At 39.4% G+C, this 21,501-nt stretch overlaps 1 protein-coding gene across 1 annotated transcript; it reads left to right on the top strand.

Annotated features, from left to right (window-relative positions):
• Positions 1 to 3,215: 3,215 nt before the first annotated feature.
• LOC144049589 (secreted frizzled-related protein 1-like) lies at positions 3,216 to 20,950 on the top strand. Its single transcript, XM_077562630.1, has 4 exons — positions 3,216 to 3,373; positions 9,300 to 10,162; positions 13,133 to 13,213; positions 19,704 to 20,950. Exons 2-4 carry the CDS (start codon positions 9,655 to 9,657, stop codon positions 20,027 to 20,029), a joined length of 915 nt encoding a protein of 304 aa, XP_077418756.1. The 5' UTR covers positions 3,216 to 3,373; positions 9,300 to 9,654; the 3' UTR covers positions 20,030 to 20,950.
• Positions 20,951 to 21,501: the final 551 nt, after the last annotated feature.

Below are 21,501 nucleotides of genomic sequence, written 5' to 3'. Positions count from 1 at the left end.
AACAGCTGGAAGACCAGTTACCACTAATGAGGTCCATTGGCAACTTGATTGGAGTATAAAAAGAGCTTCTCGGAGTGGCAGTGTCTCTCAGAAGCAAAGATGGGTAGAGAATCACCAATTCCTCCAATGTTGTGCAGAAAGTTAGTGAAGAAATATCAGAAAGGTGTTTACCAGCGAAAAATTGCAAAAAGGTTGAAGTAATCATCATCTACAGAGCATAACATATTCCAAATATTCAGAAAATCTGGAACAATCTTTGTGTGTAAGGGTCAAGGCCAAAAAATCATACTGGATTCCCATGATCACTTCTTTCACTTATAGAGCACAAAGGTGCAACAAAGAAAGCCCAAGAAAGTTGAACAGTTAAACAGACACGTGTTAGACAAGAATGGGACAGCATTCTTATTTCTAAACTTGAGAAACTTATCTCTTCGATCCCCAGATGTTTGCAGACTGATGTAAGAAGACACCATGGAATTTAAAATCAACATAGTTTTCCTTTAAAATTATACATTTTTTCAGTTTAAACTTTTTTTCATCAACACACTCTACAGAAGCCTGATAAGGATCCTGATCTTTAGAATTTGCTGTCTTGGAGGTTGGAAACATCTAAAACCTGCAGGACTCAGGCCCTCGAGGACCAGGAGTGAGGAAACCTGCCGAGAGTGTCTAAAAAGGTGACAAGATGCTGTGTATTATATAGTTCCATCACAGGAATATGTGTTAGCACACCATTTTCAGAGATAGCAGCACCCATGGTTATGCTCCTGGCTCATTGGCCTGGCAGGCTGGCACAATTGTAGCTCTATGACTGATGATATTTCGACCACGTCTTCTACTTTTTGTACGTTGAAGTCAGTCTCATCCATGTAGATAAACTTGTGCGCGGGTTCGCTTCCAGTTCTATTATACTCAACGCACAGAGGGCAAAATTAGTTTTACTAATTACATACATCTTCGTTCAGGACACGATAACATGAATCGTTTCTACAACCATAGAAATAGTGCATAGGTCACTGCACTGTATATCACTATTTTTGGACTGTTTATTGTGACATGCAAGTACTGCATGTGTTTTACCTGTACATATTGGTAGCACAGCTCCTTCACTCCTTCTTTCAAATGAAACAATGTATAGCTGCTTCATAGTCATTTGGTGTTTCAGCACCCTGTCAATAGATGAGGCGCTGACTGTTTAGATGTTTTGAAAGATGTTGCTGTCCTCTATAATGGCAGTTTTTATCTCCCATATTGTTAAGGCATTGTTTTGTACTGTCATGGTGCAAATTGTCTCCTGTTCAAATGGGAACCTAGGCCCTGTATAAAGTACACTTATTGTATATTGTATTGACAGTGGAATTCTGTAATATTGCATGAAGCATTTACATTTAAATGTTTCTTTCCATTTGGAATGAAAACTGTATATTTTGGATGTCTACCTGAGGATTGGAGTAGAAAATATAAATATTTACTTGGTACTTTACAGATTGCAAGCAAAAAAACTAAAACAAAAAAAATGTTTTTCCATCGGATATCCCTAATTTGTCAACATGGTGGAATATATTAACAGACATTAAAAAATGGAAGGTTCAACAGCATTTGTAAATCAGAACCATGGTTGGTTTGAGACTTGATGGGAAAAATGGTTACGGTACATTAAAATCAAAAATCCCAATTTAATTTTGAATTAGAATAATTTGAAAACAATGTATGGTTACTCCATGATGTTCATGATGCTATATAGTTTATATTGTCCTAAATTTGTATTTTCATTTTAATTTTTTTAGTTGGGAATTATTATTATTATTATTATTATTATTTTGAGAGATTAATGATGACATGCATATTTTTGCATGTGTGAATTGTACCCATCTGTTAAATTGTGAAAAGTTATAAATAAAGAATTACAACAACAAAAAAAGCCCGTATCCAACCCACGTGGGCCCCATGTGGGTGTGTTGGCATCGTCTAACCCTACCCTGATGTGGGATTAATTTAATGCTGTTTTTCAGGATAAAACTGATCCAGATTTGGGACTGATTTTTTTTTAATGCCCAACACAGGCTCAGTTCTGTATTAAAGGCAAAATTGGATTTCCAAATCTGGATTTGAATCTTCAAGAATAATGTGCTTTTGAAATACCCAATTTGTGGATCAAGTCTGTGTTTAATCTAATCCACCAGGATTAATCCTGGTGGAGTATGTTTGAAATACTGCGTCCAGGGATTCCACAAGATATTATCCAATTTCATTCGATTTTTTTTTTAAATTTACTATTAATATTAAATTTTTTGTGCATTTTACAGGCATAAGAATTAAATGCTTTTCCATTATATGACAGACGGCACATTAAAAAAATGTATGCACCTGTTGCCATTCATACAAGAGAGAACATAATTATTTCAGTATTCATACTTTTTGTGACATTTTTGTTTGATGGTGTGCTGTAACATTTTCCAAATGTTAAATAAGTGACTAAGATCAACAAAGTATGGTAAAAAAAAAAAATCTTAAAGCAGTAGATTGAAATGAAATGTGCTATATAAATAAGGCTGCATTGCCTTGCCAATATTTTACTTTGAAATCCGTTTGTTCAAGTCATTAACAGGTCATTTTATTTAAAATTAAGGTGGCGTTTAGTGCTCTGTATTTTGGTTGCCAAGAATTATACCCACTTATATCATCATCATAGATGCCAGAATTATGTTTTGCCATGACATCACCGAGCAGACCCTATTCATGGAAAGCAATTTCATGGCATGTACACATCCCTTCATCATTAGAGACACATTTATCAAAGCTATTGTAAAGCTGCTGACATTGTCGTTCTACAGCCCTGTGCAAAAGCCCAATTTTTGTGGCATAAAAAAAGCGAGACTACGATACATTTTTTCAAAACTGTTTGCAGTATCAATGTGACATTTAGAGAGGGAAAGTAAAACAAAACAACTGAGATGTTTACTCGTTGCACAGGTGTGCACGCCCTCTTCTTAATGGGGATGTATTTGTGTTCCGAATTAACAAATCACATTCAGTCTCGTGTTAAATGGGAGTCAGCACACACACCTGCCTCTGATTAACCCCAAATTCAGGTTCAGTGGCTTTAGTAGGCCTTTAATTTGCCTCTTTGTGAGCTGTCACATAACATGGTGGAGGGGTTTGTGTTTCCCCCTGATACTAGGAGCTATGTTGTCTGGGGCTTTATGCCCCTGGCAGGTTCACTCATGACAAACAGGTCCTCGTGAGGGAACAGACTAAGCATAGCTCACAGACCCCTTATGATGAGTCAAATAATTGGATGCAGTTTTCCCTTGCCCGGATGTGGGTCACCGGGGCCCCCCTCTGGAGCCAGGCCTGGAGGTGAAGCTCGAAGGTGAGTGTCTGGCGGCCGGGCCTCACTGTGAGCTGGGCGGTAGCCAAAGGCACGGACCTTGGCGGTACGACCCCTGGCTACAGAAGCTAGCTCTTGAGACATGAAATGTCACTTCTCTGGCTGGGTAGGTGCCTCAGCTGGTGAGCGAGGCACAGAAGTTCCAACTAGACATAGTCAGACTGGCCTCCACATACAACCTGGGCTCTGGTACCAATCCTATCGAGAGGACTCTTTTCCACTCTGGAGTTGCCACGGTCAGAGGCGTAGAGCAGATGTGGGCATACTTATTGCACGCCGGCTTGGTGCTTGTACGTTGGAGTTCACCTAAGTGGATGAGAGAGCAGCCTCTCTCTGTCTCCGGATGGGAATGGGGGGTTGGGAGGACGGGTCCTGACTGTTGTTTGTGCGTATGCAAAAAACAGCAGCTCAGAGTACCTACCCTTTTTGGAGGGTGCTCCCCCTGAGGACTCCCTTGTTCTACTTGGGGACTTCAACCCTGACGTGGGCAATGACAGTACTGAAAGGGTGTGATTGAGAGGAATGCACCCTCTGCCTCTTACCTATCGTAACCCAAGCAGTGTTCTGTTACTGCACTTCTGTGCTTGTCTGGGATTGTCCATAACAAGTTAAAGTACCACTGATTGTCACACTCAACTAAGTGGGGCAAAATTTATTCTGCGCATTTGACCCATCCCCCTAAGGGAGCGGTGAGCAGCAGAAGGGGACATCGGGAATCATTTGGTGATCTAACCCCCCAACTCCAACCTCTTAATGCTGAGTGTCAAGCAGGGAGGCAAATGGGTACCATATTTATAGACTTTGGTATGACCCGGCCGGGGATTGAACCCACAACCTCCCAGTCTCAGGGCAGACATTCTACCACAGGCAACTTATGTTCAAACATAAAGGTGTCCATATGTGCACTTGGCACCAGGATACACTGGGCCGCAGTTCGATGATCAACTTTTTGGTTGTATTATCAGATTTGCGGCCGCATGTTTTGGACACTCAGGTGAAGAGAGGGACGGAGTTGTTAACTGATCGCCACCTGGCAGTGTGTTGGCTCCGATAGTGGGGAAAGATGCTGGTCCAACCTGTCAGACCCAAACGTATTGTAAGGTGTGCTGGGAATGACTGGCAAAATCCCCTGTCAGAGTTTCAACACCCAGCTCCGGCATAACTTCGCTATTGTTTCGTGAGAGACGGAGGACATTGAGTCCTAGTGGACCATGTTCTGAGCCTCCATTGTTGAGGCTGATGATTGGATCGCTGTAAGGTGGTCGATAGGGCTGAACGATTTTAGGAAAAAATGAAATTTTTATTTTTATTTTTTACAAATATTGCTATTTTGATTTAATTTGCGATTTTCTTCACATCCAGCTTTTTATTCACAATGTACAGTAACGTTTGCAAACATGACTATAACTCATGTGCTTATTTTTACTTTGTTCCTCTGAAAGACATATTTTTAAATTTTAGTTATTTGGGTTATATGTAACATAAATGGAGGCAGATTTGTTGAAATGGTTTATCTTAGTCACATTTTATATCACAAAAAGTGGTCATTTGAACGGTGGTGTGTAGACTTTTTATATCCACAGTAAATGTCGCAAGAGGGCTTAAAGAGAACTTTAAACTTCTTTCTTTCCGGTGGTGTTACTTGACAAAAAGCAGGTGTGCTTGATATTTTTTTAAATTTCACATTGGTTATAACAGAGCTTTTATTCGGTGTTGACGTCATACTCTGGGAAAGGTCCAGTGTCTATTCAATGCTTGGTGATGACAGAACCCTATGTCAGTTCTGCCATTGCTAAAATGCCCTTTCATGGCAATGCACATGCATTCAGTCTTACTTCTAGTGGTAGATGGTTTCCATTCACATAGGCTACGTTTACACTGCAGGTGTTAATGCTCAATTCCAATTTTGGGGTGAAATCCGATTTTTTGGAATAAGCGTTCACATTTACTATTAATTGCGACCCCAGGCTGTCTGCGGTGTGAACGTTATGCGTCCCCAAAGTGACCCGCATGTGTAGAAGAAGATACGTCACTCACAACGCTGTGTTTGCGGAAGTAAATACATATGGTCCAGCGTCCCAGTTGTATGTTTCAATTTTCTGTAAGCTTCATTTCTGAATCAATCAATTTTAAAAACAAACAAACAAACAAAAGTATGGTCCAGCGTGTCAGGGGCTCGAGCTTTTATAAGTCAGTCGTCGGGGCTCATATTTTCCCCATCTCATATCTACAGAGGAGTGATGCGGGAGAAAGTAGAAATAATATTTTGTGAAAATGAGGCGAGCCTGTTTGAGCTCCTCATCTCACGGAGGCCTCTCCTTCTTTTTCTCCCCTAAGATGACGTCATGTCATTGCCGAGCATAATAAATGAGTCGTCTGCGTGGCTAAATTACTAATATCACCAACACAAATGTCAACTGTATGCTTCATGTTTCAAGTGAGATTAAATTAAAGTCAAATATAAAGCCACAACCGTTACTCGAAATAACTTTGCCGATTCACGTACGTCTCCCGTGCGGACCTCGCAAAAACATCAAGCATAAATCAAGCTTTAATGCCCCCGCCCGCACCGACGCCGCGGAGCGCATATTGGAATTTTGATGACGTCGAGGTTGAATATGTGCGACCTGGCCATTCAGAAAAATTCGCATACGTATCCGATCTAGGACCACATATGAAAGTGACGCAAGTCGGATATGAAAAAATCTTTATTGAGCCGTTCAGACTGGCATAAAAAAAATCAGATACAGGTCGCATTTGGTCAAAAAAAATCAGATACAGGTCGCATTTGGTCAAAAAAATGGCATTTACCTGCAGTGTGAACGTAGCCATAGACACAATTTATGGGCTAGCATCATGTTTACAGCGGGCGGCGTAAACGAGGCATTCGTGCTTCTCTCTTAAAGCACAGAGCTGTATGGGTAATGGAATCTCAGCAAGATGAGGTCGTAAGCGTGATGTGATGGATGGTGCAACAGAGCAGCTTTTTAAAGGATCCAAAACATACATTGTCAAGCTTACACTGCGTGTTCTTTGCACGTTGAGAAGTATAATTGTATATGGATCATTTTAAAAGCGCCCAAGCTGTGTGCCGTTGTATCCCGGCCCAATTAAAACACAGTGTTGAACAAATATTTAGTCTCTAACAGTCTTGTTTTTGTCGTAATCTTTTAACAGCACTTTGAAATGAAACACAATGATAGGTGTGACATATATGGCAACATATTCTCATCAGAATTTGAAAGCTAACTGACCCATGTTCTCTGTTGTAAATCAAGAAGCGAACCAAGTGTAGACATATCTACTCTAAAGGCTCTTTGTAGCTGGACTTGCTTATTACTGTCCTGAAATATGTTTGAAGGAGGCCTTCAACCCTAAACAGACAGTCCATTTGAGCAAAGCCAGGTCTGACCCTGAGGTGCAAACCCCGTCTGTTCAAAACATTAAAGGTTTGCTTTAGCAACCATCAGTTTGATGTCATCAACTCACATGCACAGCAAAAGCTTATTAAACCATCACTGTTAATTTGAAATATGTCTCACAGGCTGCAGTTTGGGGAATGAGTTGGCTTCAGTGTCGACATGCACCACCACTTTGGCATGCAGACACCTTCTTCACAACAAATTTGACTGACAAGCTATTTGAGCTTCTATTATCTATGCACATTTTCAGATGCCTCCTTCCAGTTTGATCATACTTTCAAACTGATTTACAGGCATTTTTTACATTTACATTCTGTACCCAGTAGCAAAGTAGAGTTACTTTCTGATTATGTTGTCATCTTTCACCATGCTCACCGTCCTGCATTACATAATGCGTTCAAAATGCAATCTGTCTTCTGGCTTTTACTCAACAAGTGAAAAAGAAAAATCAAGGTTTGTGTGGCAGCAAGAGCTGTAAAATGCATTCATTTGATAAATAGGCCTACATTAAGCGAGGCCATTATTCTACGAGGTCTGCGTTTGCTAACTTAAAATCTAATTAAAGGCTTTGTTTTCCTAAAGCTAGCAAGATGTGTTGACAACACAATGGAATGCAAATTTGTCCACATTTAAATAGAGCTAATTTACACCTTTAGTCTTATCATGGAACTTGACACAGCTGTGAGGAGATGGACACTCACTGGTCAGCAAATTGACTTAAGACTCTTGTTTATAATTAGGTTGAACAAAGTGGTACTTAACTAATGTCACAAACAGTGCTTCATTATATTAACTACTTTGTATTTGATCCAATAAATATGGCCAGGAACTCCCTGTCGTAGCTGTTCCTCATCTAAAGAGCACTGCTCAACTTTATTGCAGCCTTGACTTTTTTTGTTTGTGATCCAACATTGTAAAATCTCAACATTAAGAGTTACGGTGTGTGGATTCTTCTCTCAGCACACAGATTTACAGCACTTGATGAACGCAAGAAAGAGCCATAAAAGAGTGCTGTTGCTTCACATTTGGTAATCTTACGTGCAGTGAAGAATCTCGCAAGAAAGTGTTTTTGATGGGGATGGGATGGGGATTCATTGGCGCACATGTGCCTGTGTGCTACTTCTTCTTTATAGTTTTTAATACATATTAGCCTATATTTCTTTGTGATAGAAAAATCTTTTGAAAGCAGAGAAAAACAGTTGTTTAATGTGATACGGAACAACTGAAAGAAATTCCAAATTCATGAACTGATCCAGATTCTGCATTGCTTTGTTGTCACATTTCTGTCCTCTCTCAAACCTTGCTCTGTCCTACATCACACTAACAGAAATGTTGCATGCCTAACTTAAGATTTATGTATTTTTATTACATAGAAAATTCCCATTTACTTTTTATTTTTTTATTTATTTTTTGATAATTTTAACACAAACCTACCAAATAAACCTTAAATGATACATATTCATTAGTCTAATAAAGCTTATTTGAAATTCATAATCCTCAGGTTTATGTATTTAGTATTAATGAAGTATAACACTCTAAATTAATAATAATGAGATAATTTATTTAAGATACATAAAGTAGATTGTTTGGATTGAATTATAATCAGGTTACCTATACATGTGAAAAACATTATATTATAACATATTTTTTTTAAACATTTTTATGTTTTGGGGATGAAACTCAATGCAGTCATCCCAAAAAGTAAAAATATAAATACTAATTATACTTTATAAATACTAAATAAACCTGAGAATATGCATTTCAAATAAATAGGATTTATTAGATTAATGAATATGTATCATATAAGGTTTATTTGGTATAGGTTTGTGTTGAAATTATCCCCAAAAATGTAAACGAGAATTTGTCATGTAAAAAACCCCCATAAATCTTAAGTTAGGCTTTAACTAATTCTCCGAGTGCACATTTACAATACCTATCTCAAACAACCTCATTCCAAAGCGAGTATAGGCTACTATATCAAACTCCCCTGTTGCACAGCAAAACTGTTCTGACATGATAAGCCATACAGATCCACTATGCGGCATGATAAACAATTGAAGTCGAAAATACAAAACATCATTTACATTTGACAGCGATGGGATTTCTGTGAATTTCATCTCTGACAAATCCTTACTGAATGACGTGATGTGTCTGCAAGTCACAATGTCAAATTGTAATTTCGCCAGCAGCAAATTCAACATGAAAATCCCACAGAACATAATCGGATGCTTCTATGGAAACTCTTATGTCTGATGCTATCTGATTAGACTGTCACTTCTTTGTGCAGGAAGGGCCAAAAGGTGTCATTTCAGTCGCACAAACTGAAACTGAAATATGCTACTTACTTACAGCTCAGTATAATGTCTGCATTCGAGTCATTCTGATGGTCTAATGAGCAGAAGGTTGTGATTTGCGCAGTAGCCACAAAGCCCATGAAGCCATTCATTTGCCATTGTGAAATTTATTTTGTCATTTCTATTCTGCAGTTTGGTCTGACAAAGGAACTACAAGCAGGGGAGTAAAAGGAAGGGTAGGAAAGACTCCCGGTGAGTTTTTACACATTGGGTAATTAAGCGCTTTGACTGACAGCGCAGTGGTGCCAAAAGGCTGAAAGACGCTCTCTTATTGGCCAGTGCGCACTTTCCAATCACCTCTTGTGCGCTTGTGTTCGATCCGCGCACCAGTTAAGCGCCAAACTCTGCAGCAGTCACACGCTCAAGAGGAGCGCGACACGTATAGAGGACTTTACCTGTCAGCGGATTTTTATTTGCATATGTCCGTCGTTGTTCTTATTTGTCAGCCCACTCATTTGAATTGCAATCTTGTTCACGAGAAGTCACAATGAGGACAACTTCTCAAGCAGCTTTAGCGATGATCCTGCTCCTGACAGCATGCGGAGCCTCCGAGTACGAGTATCTGAGCTGGAAGTCGTCTGACTCGTACAACGGCGGGCGCAGTTACGGGAAGCCCCCGCAGTGTGTGGACATCCCGGACGACTTGCGACTGTGCCACAATGTAGGCTACGGTCAGATGCTGCTGCCAAACCTGTTGGAGCATGAGACCATGGCCGAGGTGAAGCAGCAGGCCAGCAGCTGGGTGCCGCTGGTGCACAAGAACTGTCACCCGGGCACGCAGGTATTTCTCTGCTCGCTCTTTGCGCCCGTGTGCCTGGAGCGGCCCATCTACCCGTGCAGATGGCTGTGCGAGGCCGTGCGGGACGGCTGCACCCCCATCATGGAGGCGTTTGGCTTCCCTTGGCCGGAGATGCTCACCTGCGACAAATACCCTCAAGACGACGTGTGCATCGCCATGACTCAACCCAACGCCACTGAGTCCACAAAGCAGACAGGTATTCGATCACATATTTTATTTTCCAAAAAGAAAAGAAAAGAGGACACTCGCCCGGCCTCAAGAATGATAGACCAACTCAAAGTATATTCAAAGACGCCATTCATAATAACTATTTGTCACATTCGACCTTTTATTATTATTATTATTATTATTATTATTATCATTTGTTTTTTAATGGGGCAATCTAGGGTCAAACCCTCATTCTCAGGTTTGGCAGCGCAAAGCACGAGCAGTGAGCTAAAGTTCTGGGCCATCAATATAGCTAATGTCCTTAGTTGAACACTTAGAAAGTGAGCTACGTAAAACTGACCTTCTGAAAAAACAAAAAAACCTTTAAATATATGACAATAATAACATGCACACACTAAGCCCGCCTTTCTTATGCAACACGGTGTGTCACATTTATTGTGCAATGAAAACTGAAAAATGTCATGAATTTCTATATGTTAAAATAAGCCCAAAAATATGAAAAAGTGGACTTATCCAGGCAAATGAGGACGTTTGATCAGCCTATAATATTTTGAACACGTGTGTTTCCCAGTTCTCCAGTCAAGTTCTAAATCCAAAGTGGTTCAAATTAAATAAAATACTAGATGTGTGTGTGCAACATCATCCTTAAAAACTTGAGTCATTGTTTTACACAAAGGTACATAATATTGCCAGCCTCGACTATTACTATTTAAAAATTCTGATCACACTCTAAAATGGCAACAGCTGTTAATCAGATAATTTGTTTTGCCTTTAAAATCATTGCCCTCAGCAATCCAAATTGTGTAATGTCGTCACCAACAACTGTGTAACAATGAAATAACTAAGAAATGTGCCCTGCTGAAAAAACAATCAGTGGCCACTTTTGCCACCCTGTAAAATGTGACACTGGTGCAGATATATTGGCTTGACATTGTTGTTTCAGGGGTGAAGGTGTGACGATGTAAATCCTAAAACAAACAAAATGAATGCAGCCTTTTGGGGAAGCGCATTCTACTTTGCAAAGTCAACCCACATCCAACATGGTTGTAATTTCTTAGTCTGTAATAAAGCGACTTGGAGCCATGACCACAAAACACTGTCAGCATGCTGTTTACTTAATGTGATTGATTGCTAAAAAGATCATTTTTATGCTGTGCTCATTGAGTAGCAAAAGACAATGTTGGGTAAAAGCCCACAAAAAAGAATAACTCAGTTTATTATTAAGACTATTCAATGATAAGTTAAACAAAACGGGAAAAAGATGCACATCTTCTTTCAATATTGCCTCAACAGAGACCTTAAAATCCGGAGGTTTGTGAACTTCTTAAGCAATCTTAAAACAAGCTGCCAAAGACGACAAGCCACACAAACCATCCCACCCCCCGCGAGCCATCATCCATTACTAATGGCTCTCTGGCTGCTCATTCCCCAAACCTGCAGAGACTCCTTAGTGTGAGGCTGACTCACACACCTCACACTAAATCAATGGAGGGTAAGGAAGGGGGGGTTCTGTTTCCAGCCCGAGCCAAGCTGACAAATACCAGAGGAACCTTGAAAGATGGCCAAAAACCAGCAAGTTTGGGGAAAGACAAAGAGTGGGTTGATTATAAAAGTAGGTTTGCTGTTTTGTTGCTGTGCCCCTGCCACATTCCTCAAATGAGGTCTACACCTGGGTAGGGAATGTACAGCCATCTCATTCATTTTCAACCAAACATACAGGGGGTTTCCATCATCACATCATCAACTCACTTCGATTCCCATCTGACGCTTTAACGACACCACTTGAAGGCTTTTTCGCACTACATGTGAGCTATAAATGGGACGACTGTGCATCTTCCAGCGATTACACAGTGCTCACTGTATCCGAGGAGAGGACAAGGAGGCGGGTGTTATTGACTGACACGTTGGTATGGACAGAGGCCTGTTTTTCTAAAAAGAAAAACCCTTCCCATTTCAGAGTTCAGTGGACCACACAGATGTCCCCACTCGACAGACATCACCTGTTATCATTTGTTGTCACTGGTGAGAAATAACGACAGAGGTGGCAAATACAGGTCCAGAGAGTAAAAAAACAAAAAACAAAACTCCCACAGTTTGGCTTTAGCCCCTGGTGCTAGCTAGCTTGCTCCCTAGCAGGTAAACAAGCACCATGGGAGCTACCTGGGAAATAGCTAGCACAACAACTGAAACAATTATCGATAATAGCTAAAGCCAAACTGTGGCAGGGTTTTTACTTTCTTGGCCTGAATTTGCCACCTCTGAATAATGAAGGGCACACTCAAGGTCTGCTTGGTATAAACTTAACCGCTGCTAGCATCAACCTTCAAAAGTATCCATCTAGCTTTCTGTCATTGTTGTTGAGGTCAGCTAACAGGGCTTACCACTCTCCTGTTGCGACACACAATTTGGTGATAATTGATTTAAAAGGAGAAACCATCACAAACAAGCAAAGGGACTGCGACTTGGTAAACAGTGTCTGTTTTCACAAGCTCTTTACACCAGGGTGTCACTTTGACAAACTTTTGTTAAACACATGTAATGGACAACTGGCAATGGAGAGAAAACTATTTCTTTACCCTCCATTTTACCCCTGTGTGATTGTGAAATGCTGCTAGTAGTTTGGTTAAATGGAAAGCACACGTTCAAACACACGCAATCAGAATGTAAAAATCTTTGCTTTCTGCCTATTTTAGTTACAGCTGGCCATAAAAGTTGAAAACATTCCTCGCTGAGGTCAGTTTATAAGGGCATACGAAGCTTAAAAGGCAACGACTGGAGAGTTTAAGACACAAGATATGATTTGGTCATGTAGCCAAAAAAAGTTGTGTAGATAAATGATTTTCAAATAAATTATTTTTCCAAATGAATAATGAATGCATCCTAAATATAAAACTCAAAATGTGTATGAAGGCAGTATATCTTACTGTTAATTGTTCTTGTCTGATTGCAAATGTAATTGTTATGCCCTTACATGCTTTGTCTCCTGATTTCTCTGTAGGTTATTCTCCCATCTGCCCTCCCTGTGACAATGAAATGAAAACAGATGCCATGTTGGAGCATATGTGTGCCAGTGAATTTGGTAAGGATACTGTGATACTCAGTAATACACATAAAAGTATATACATAAAAATCTTTCAGTGAACAGCATTTGTTTAACTTCCATCATCTATCTTAAAACAGCTTTTGACCTCTATATAAACTTTGTTTCAGTATGCCAAGCAACATTTTTAAAGTGCGTGCAACCTCTAAATGGCTACTTTGCTATTTCTACACAACTGATTTTGAGTATTTTTTTTTTTTATGTGACTCAAACCAGTTCTTAGGTTTTATCTTTTGGTCACAAGTCACAGTTTGTCTGGATTGGGAGAGGATTGTGTTCAGTGGCTAATGAAGTGGGGTTGTTAAAGTCTTTAAGTGACAGCTCCACACAGCAGTAAAGTTGAATGTTTGTTTTGCTGTCTGGGCCAACTGTCGTTGAATATTACCCGAATCGATTAGACTTCTGAATAAAATGAAATAATGATTACTAGAAATCACACAGCGATAAATATCTTAGTAAAACAATGCATGACCAAATTAGAATAGTACTAGTAAAATATTAGCTAGATTGCACCATCTGTAATCAGTGCCATTCATTGATTAATTGATTGAAATATTTATAGTGACAACAAAGCATGTTTAAAAACATACAACAACACAACTGCTGCCAAAGGGATAAAGACGAAGCCTCGGGAAAATACATGGACTGAGCACCGACAAAAGCAATTTTTCAATTTAAATTTTATTTAGTCGGGACAGTGCATGTTAATAAACATTACATGGGATCACATAAATAAAAAAGAGAGAAAAAATAATATGCAAAGCCACAAAGATGGATAAAAACATAATTAAAGTAATGATTACATGATTGATGTATGTTTGCATACGTTTCAGTCTGTCGATTGGGCTGAGTACAGATGGTCCCTCACATTCCGTGTATTTTTGCAATGCTTCGCATCATAAAGCATAAGCCAAATATGCAGAACCACTTAGCGAAAGGTGGGTATCGTCATTGACGGGAACTGACGATTAACGGAAGTGCCCAGCTCTGGCGTCAGTGACTTTCCAAACGCAGCCTGTTTCGATACCAGTAAACATACCACATTCCGATTGGATTTGAAACTTTTCTTTTTTTTTCTTTTTGGTTTAAAATGGTAAAGGCTGAATCCTGGTCGGTTATTGCGTCTTAAGCTTGCTATAAAGAGGGTGGTGACTGGTGAGAGCTTTTTCTTCTTCTTCCATTTCTTCTTCCACTGTCTTTTGGCAGTCTCCAAATACATTTGATGCATCACCACCGGTGGAAAGAAGGTGGCAGTAATGGACAGAAAGTCAACATAATTTGGGAACTAGGATTTTGGATGCCAGTCTGACCTATGCTATAATTTTAATATATCGCTGGTGTCAGGCCAAAACCTTGTACTTCCAAAATTGTCACTTTTCAGGAGATCCCAAGAACGGCATATTTGTTCAACCATTAACATTACATCATCAAGAGCAAACAATTTTCAACACTTTTGACTGTCAATAATTCAAAAAAATAACATCCACACATGTGGACTGACCAAAAGTATATATATATATATATATTTTTTAAGAGAAATTTGACAAATTGTGACTTATGAGGTTTCGGTGCGACACCAGCGATGTATAAGTCACAACTAAGTATAAGTCGCAGGACTAGCCAAACTATCAAAAAAAGTGTGAGTTATTGTGTGGGAATTAGAAGAAGCCTATATATGGATTTTAAGGATTATCACCTTGTTGGCAAATCAGATGAAATATTCACAGGAAATAGTCTGCACTGACAAGTATTGAAGCCATATAGATGTCCGTATTCATTGCATTGAAGGGTCATCTGCCCGACTGCAATGGAAACCAGATGGAGTACAACGTAAATAAACTACTCTGAAAAGGAAGGAAGTAAAATGGAAGTATTTGATTATAGTCAGAACCAGCATCTCCAAACTTGTATATTTTATTCACCAGCTCCTCTACAATATATTGGCAAGCTGACTTCCTTTCACATTCCCTGCTGAGCTAACGTGAATATTAAAAACAGACTTTCTTCCTTGTCCCATCCCAGGTTGAAAGTTATTGTTTAATGTTTTGCCTTGTTGTTTAGACTGGTAATGAGTCTGGCCTTTCTGGCATTTGCGTCGTTGTTTGCCAATAGGGTGGTAGCGCATTTTTACCTTATTCAATCCTAGAGGAAAATACTTTTTGCTTCCTAGTTAAAAGTTGTCTTGTGAGTTGACGCAGACAATGATGCCCCGGCAACCTGGATGAAACATCGCCGTTTCAGAAACACATCTTTGGGATGGCTCAAAGGCCACTTTGAACCCGGTATGGTGTGTGTTAATTGCGATGTGGTATCAAGTAATGTACAGCATGACAGCACATAGCATTTTTGCAGCATCTCGGCCAAACATCTGTTTCTCCTTCCAGCTGGCCAACTGAGTGTTTCTTGTAGGACGCGCAAAGTGCAAAATATTTCCAACTGTGTTTGAAGCCAAGCATGACTTCATGGCATATATTCGGGAAACCAATTAAAGGCACACAAATGAGAAAAGACCCACACAAAGATTATGATGTTTTTCACACCTATGGCATGCATTGTGCTGAGTTTTGACTTGAAAATTCAGACAACAGGATTTGGGACCAAGTTTACAAGATGACTTTACAGACAGGCTTGTCTATTTCGTTTGGCGTGGACCGCCGAATAGATATGTTTGAAAGACTTCCTGTTTCTTTCTGCGCAACAATGGGATTGATAAACTTGGTGAGGTTTAAGGAATGAGTCATTGACTTTTTGAAATATACCCACTCTGGCAGTGGATTGACCACTGAAAATTGTACTTACTGGAAATGGTTGGAAATCTGTTCTCATTTAGAGGTTAAATTGTTGTTGTTGCGTTCTTTTTGGTATCTCCTCAACATTTTTACACATGCACATTAATGATTCCTGCTTAATGCACAGGCATGTCCCCATGTGGTTTGACCTTAGGTAAAGCAGAAAAAAACTAAGCCAAGTCAGCTTTGGATTCAAAGTAGTTAAATGGAAGGAGGGATTCTTATACTTGCTCTGTTTCCAATACATCAGGATGCTTGCTGAAAAAGTAACACTTTAAACACTATCACACTCCCTAATGTTTCAGGAATCCTGATGAATTTCCCTCTGTCAAACACAAATCTGCACGGCACTCAGCTTGTAACAGATTTACGGCCTGTCTCACTCCACACTTTGTTCCCATCGCAATTTATCTCTCCACGCTTCGAGTTTTATGGAACTTCATTGCACACACCCTTCAATTAAATATCTTCTCTGCTTAGGACAGCTCACTTTATTGTCATTGCCAAATTGCTTTTCCCCTCGCTGATATCACGAACAGGGCAGTTCTCTACTGCAGGACTGATCACTTCAGCCACTTGGATCAGCCGCGTTGCTATTCATTGTGAATGGGAGACAGCACACACTCTTTCCTTTGGCTTTATGGCTGCCTAGAGCTTAAGCGTAAGTAACTTAGCAGAAGAACTCCTGTCAGGCAGAAGCAAGCGACAACAATAAAAACAAAACACCCAGTGATGTAATATAGCCTACAGCAGGGCTGTTCAAGTTCGGTCCTCAAAAGCCCCTATTCAGCCTATTTTCCATGTTTCCCTCCTGCAGCACAGCTGAATCTAATGATCAACTAATCAACACGCTTTGCAGAAGCCTGATAATGATCTTGATCATGACTCAGGTGTGTTAGTGGAGAGAAACATGGAAAACAGGCTGGATAGGGGCTCTCGAGGACCGAACTTGAGCACCCCTGGCCTACAGCATTGTTTATTGTTTGTTGTATGCATTGTGAAAAAGATGAGACAGATAGGAAATAACTGCCCTCTTGTTATCTGTTTTATGGCAACATGTGTTGCTTTACATGCAATTTTAAAGTCATTGTAATTACTCTTCAATCATGTGAAAGTGGTGGTGATATATTGGAGAGAATTTTCTTTTCCTTTTTGTCTCATGTGTGTGTTGTGTGTCACAAATTCTCTTTACAAAGATTTATGATAAAGTTTGCTCCTCTCTTCATAGCTCTGTGTCGTATACAGCTAAGTTGCATATCACCATACAATAACCACTGTGTACTGGAGCTTATGCTAGCTGATATACGGACAATCTTGATTTGTTAATTAATTTATTAGGGAGGAAAATGGGAGGACATTAGCCACGCAGGCAAAGCGAGACTGTACAAATTCTTAACAGTAAAACCCGGATCTGAACCCACCGCCTCAGAATTGTGAGGAAGAGGGATGAACCAGCTGCCCACTATGCTGCCTGGTATACATCACTTTTATAAAAAATAAAATGTACTTGTTGAATACCAGAACACGTGAGTGATTTGTAACATTTTTTCATTTTGTGATGTCTTGATTGATTTATGGCAATTTATGCAAGTTTATCTGACTGCTCATTGGAAAGATAATCGAGAAAGTGTCCCTTGGATCCACTCTCGGGTGTTTGTCATTGACTGGTTTCAGCTTGGGCGGCACGGTGGCTGACTGGTTAGCACGTCCGCCTCCCAGTGCAGAGGACGTAAGATCGAGTCCGGGCTTCGACCTTCCTGGGTGGAGTTTGCATGTTCTCCCCGTGCTTGCGTGGGTTTTCTCCGGGTACTCCGGTTTCCTCCCACATTCCAAAGACATGCATGGTAGGTTAATTGAACACTCCAAATTGTCCATAGGTGTGATTGTGAGTATGGTTGTTCGTCTCTGTGTGCCCTGCGATTGGCTGGCAACCAGTTCAGGATGTACCCCGCCTCCTGTCCGAAGCCAGCTGGGATAGGCTCCAGCACCCTTGTGAGGAAAAGTGGTCAAGAAAATGGATGGATGGATGGTTTCAGCTCTCAATACGGGGCCAACATAAAATCAGATCTGTGATTGGCTGGCCTTAGCGTTGCATTCAAAGGCAAGTGTAAAAATGAACTTTACATGCAGTTGTGAGTATGGAAAATCTCATTTATATTGTTGATATTGAGGTAAATTAAAAAAAAATCTGGTGTGAATGGTAAAAAAATGCAGGGGATCAAAACTTCTCTGTAAAATTACAGGTGGCATGCCCAATGTGTCCGCCCTAGAAATTACACCTTGGTTAAAAAATATGAACTAGCACGTGCAAAGAAAGTTCAGAATGTCAAAGGATTAACGGGACAAAGCATTTCTCAGGACAAAGTTGTTCAGAGGTGGGCTAATTTTATGACTCACTAATTATGAACGTGGTCCAATTTGATTGCACTGAACACTAAGCCTCCTCAGAGATTGTTGTTGAGACCGGAGACTGAGGATAAGAGTCCTAAATCCTTAACATGTGCACTGTTAATACGGCACTGAAACAGTGCCTCTGTTTTTTTTTCTTCCAACATTTTAATTGGCAATATATTTGAGTGCAAAAATCTTTTTAGGTGATTTGAATTTCAAGTCTGTAGCCAGGAAAGATGGTCTATTTAGAAAAAGAAAAGAAAAACATATGGGCACCATCAATTACAAATCTTAAATCCCTGAATTTATTTAATGTAATTTATCAGATATCGTAACGGTGACTAAGTACTTCATTGTTAGCTTTAATGTCACAAGGAAGACACTATTACACTTATATTCCATAATTGACAGAAACACAAATAGATTTAGGCCACCACATTTATTTAGGCTGCATTTCAGAAGGGAAACTACGGAAGCATATTGCATTAATTTGAGGAAAAAAAACCCTCCTGTTTTTGTGATACATTTTGGGAGAATCTTTGTTTTTGTGTGTATTTTTTTTGTTTTTCTGAATATTTTTTTTCTGTTTTACTGCATATTTTTTCTGTCATAAAAAATATTCAGAAAAACAGGAGGAAAAATTCAGGAAAAGAGAAAAAAATATTCACAAAAACGGGAATAAATTATTCAAAAAAACTAAAATATTCCGATCAACAAAGCACCAGCTTCTGTTTTTCGTAGTAATTTTTTTCCTGTTTTTTTAAAATGTTTTTCCCCCCTGTTCCTGAGTACTTTTTCCTCCTGTTCTTCTGAATATCCCCCCCCCCCCCCATTTTTCAGAATATTTTTTTATGTTTAAAAATATTCAGTAAAACAGAAAACATATTCAGAAAAACAGAAATAACCAAAAATACATATAGCTACCCGAAAAAATTAGCTAGTAAAACAGGAGGTTTTTTTTTCAAGTGAATGCAATACGCTTCCATAGGAAACAGATTGAATACAGTTAAGAAAAATCATGGGGCTCAGTATAGTATACTGAGAAATCAAGTCATATGATAAAAGTTTTACATTTGCTTTTGCGATGGAAAAATTTGAGAGAAACTTAAAAAACCTTTAGTTCAAGTGATTTCTGGTTATAGAAAAGACAGGTGGACATGAATGTTTCATGTTTTGTCATTGTTTTTTTCAGTTGAATTTTCTGATTATATGTAATGTTTTTACATGTCAATACATTCCCCATATATATCAGCAATTAACTGATGTGGGTAATTTATTGTCCTTTGCAGCTTTTAAGACCAAGATCAAGGAAGTGAAGCGAGAAAACATGGACCGCAAGGTGATCTTTCAGAAGCGGAAGAAGATGCTGAAAGCAGGTAACCTGAAGAAGAATGACTTGAAGAAGCTGGTGATGTACTTGAAGAACGGTGCGGACTGCCCATGTCAGCAGCTGGACAATCTGGGTAACCAGTATCTTATCATGGGCCGGAAGGTTGACAAGCAGTTCCTGCTCACGGGCATCCACAAGTGGGACAAGTCCAGCAAAGAGTTCAAAAAGGCCATCAAGAAACTCAAGACCCACAAATGCCCCGCCTTCGAAAACGTCTTCAAATAAGATGGCCTCTGATTGGTCATGCCGCCTCCTTCATATGAACTTGCACATGCATTCAACTCTGAAACTTTGCTTTTTTTAAATGGTTTTGTTTAGGTTGCTATATCTTTTTATGTTTACATATATCATTTGCAATATCTTTTTTTCCCGTTTTTGAGTGAGTGATGTCATCACAAATTGAAGAGTTATGCTTCTTTATTTCTTCAGTCGAGAAACCTCTACTCTTCTGTATCCCCAATATCCATATACAGTAGTCTCAAATTTAGACATCTTACATGTCATCTTATTTTGTTTAAAGGTAACAGAAGACATTCATAAGAGAACATCTATAGGTTCTGTATGAATTTTAGTCATGAGAATGCAAAAATAGTTACAGTATCATCAAGCTTGAGTAACAGCTTTCTGTTTTTTTCCATTTCTACGATTCTTTTTTATGAGACCTTGACCACAAAACTGAGACTATTTTTGTTATTTACCTCAAAATTATTAAAAAATAAACTGTAAATGTTTAGTATAATGACTATATATATTAGTGTTTTGAGTTCAATTCAGAGCACATCACATTTCCTAATGAGTAAGTGAAAAATAAGATGATTCAGCTGAAGACTCTTTGCTTGTTTTCTTTCATGCGTCTTGCAAACTCTCACTGAAACCTATATTCCAATTGCAACATATTTTGCCGGTGTGTCATCATGCAATTTTGACCAAATAATATGTGGCTCTCATGCAGTCACCCTACTGTGCATTTGCAGTAATCTTTATTTAGCTGAATTGATTGTTTGCAGTTTGACATTTTTTCAGATGAAAAAAAAATCCTTGTATAGAGTGTTTTGCTTGATATTGCTGGTCTGTTTTAGCACTATTTTGTGTGCATTTCTGACTATTACGTGTACATACAAATTTTACATAAATAGGGAAAACCTAGATTGTGTTGTGTTTTGTTTTCAGCTCCGTATTATGCAGTGCTCTAGTGAATAGTAGGGATGGTTGTAGTGTTGTAGTTCTCGAGTCCACTTAAGGATCTCGGTCTCGTCTCGGAATCAAAGGCATTTTTAAAGGCCTTAGACAGGGCGGACTTGAGATTTTGGATCAAGACTGGTTGAGACCAGGCTAGTACTACTGTAATCAGTGAGAAACACAGAATGCAGGTGCTCGCTCACTGCCTTCCTGGCGGCGCCAAGAGTGCGAAATCCCCTGCACCCAGAGAGTGGATAAAGAAAGGAGCCACAGCGCCCCTGAAAAAATTGACAAAATGTTGGCAAACTCTTTTGTAATTACTTATTAAGTTTGGTTTCCAAAAACATAAAGAGTTAATTTGTAAAGCGACATGTATGCTAAGTGGAAACATTCTGCCAGTGCGTCGGACAGTAGGTTGTTGACTTGCTAACGTTAACTTTAGCTAGCTGTGCCAGATATTGAGTTGATTACACTGATCTGTATGTATAACTGGATAGCTGATAGGCCAAGACTTTTGA

Source organism: Vanacampus margaritifer, chromosome 3 (assembly GCF_051991255.1).
Source record: "Vanacampus margaritifer isolate UIUO_Vmar chromosome 3, RoL_Vmar_1.0, whole genome shotgun sequence".
In the NCBI taxonomy this organism is placed as follows: Eukaryota; Metazoa; Chordata; class Actinopteri; order Syngnathiformes; family Syngnathidae; genus Vanacampus; species Vanacampus margaritifer.
This window is presented reverse-complemented; position numbering and strand designations above follow the sequence as displayed.

Excerpts from the sequence above, each read along its gene's own strand:
- LOC144049589 (XM_077562630.1), top strand. The coding sequence starts at position 9,655 with ATGAGGACAACTTCTCAAGCAGCTTTAGCGATGATCCTGCTCCTGACA. Across the intron at positions 10,163-13,132 it reads TGAGTCCACAAAGCAGACAG|GTTATTCTCCCATCTGCCCT; the intron begins GTATTCGATCAC and ends ATTTCTCTGTAG. Across the intron at positions 13,214-19,703 it reads TATGTGTGCCAGTGAATTTG|CTTTTAAGACCAAGATCAAG; the intron begins GTAAGGATACTG and ends TGTCCTTTGCAG.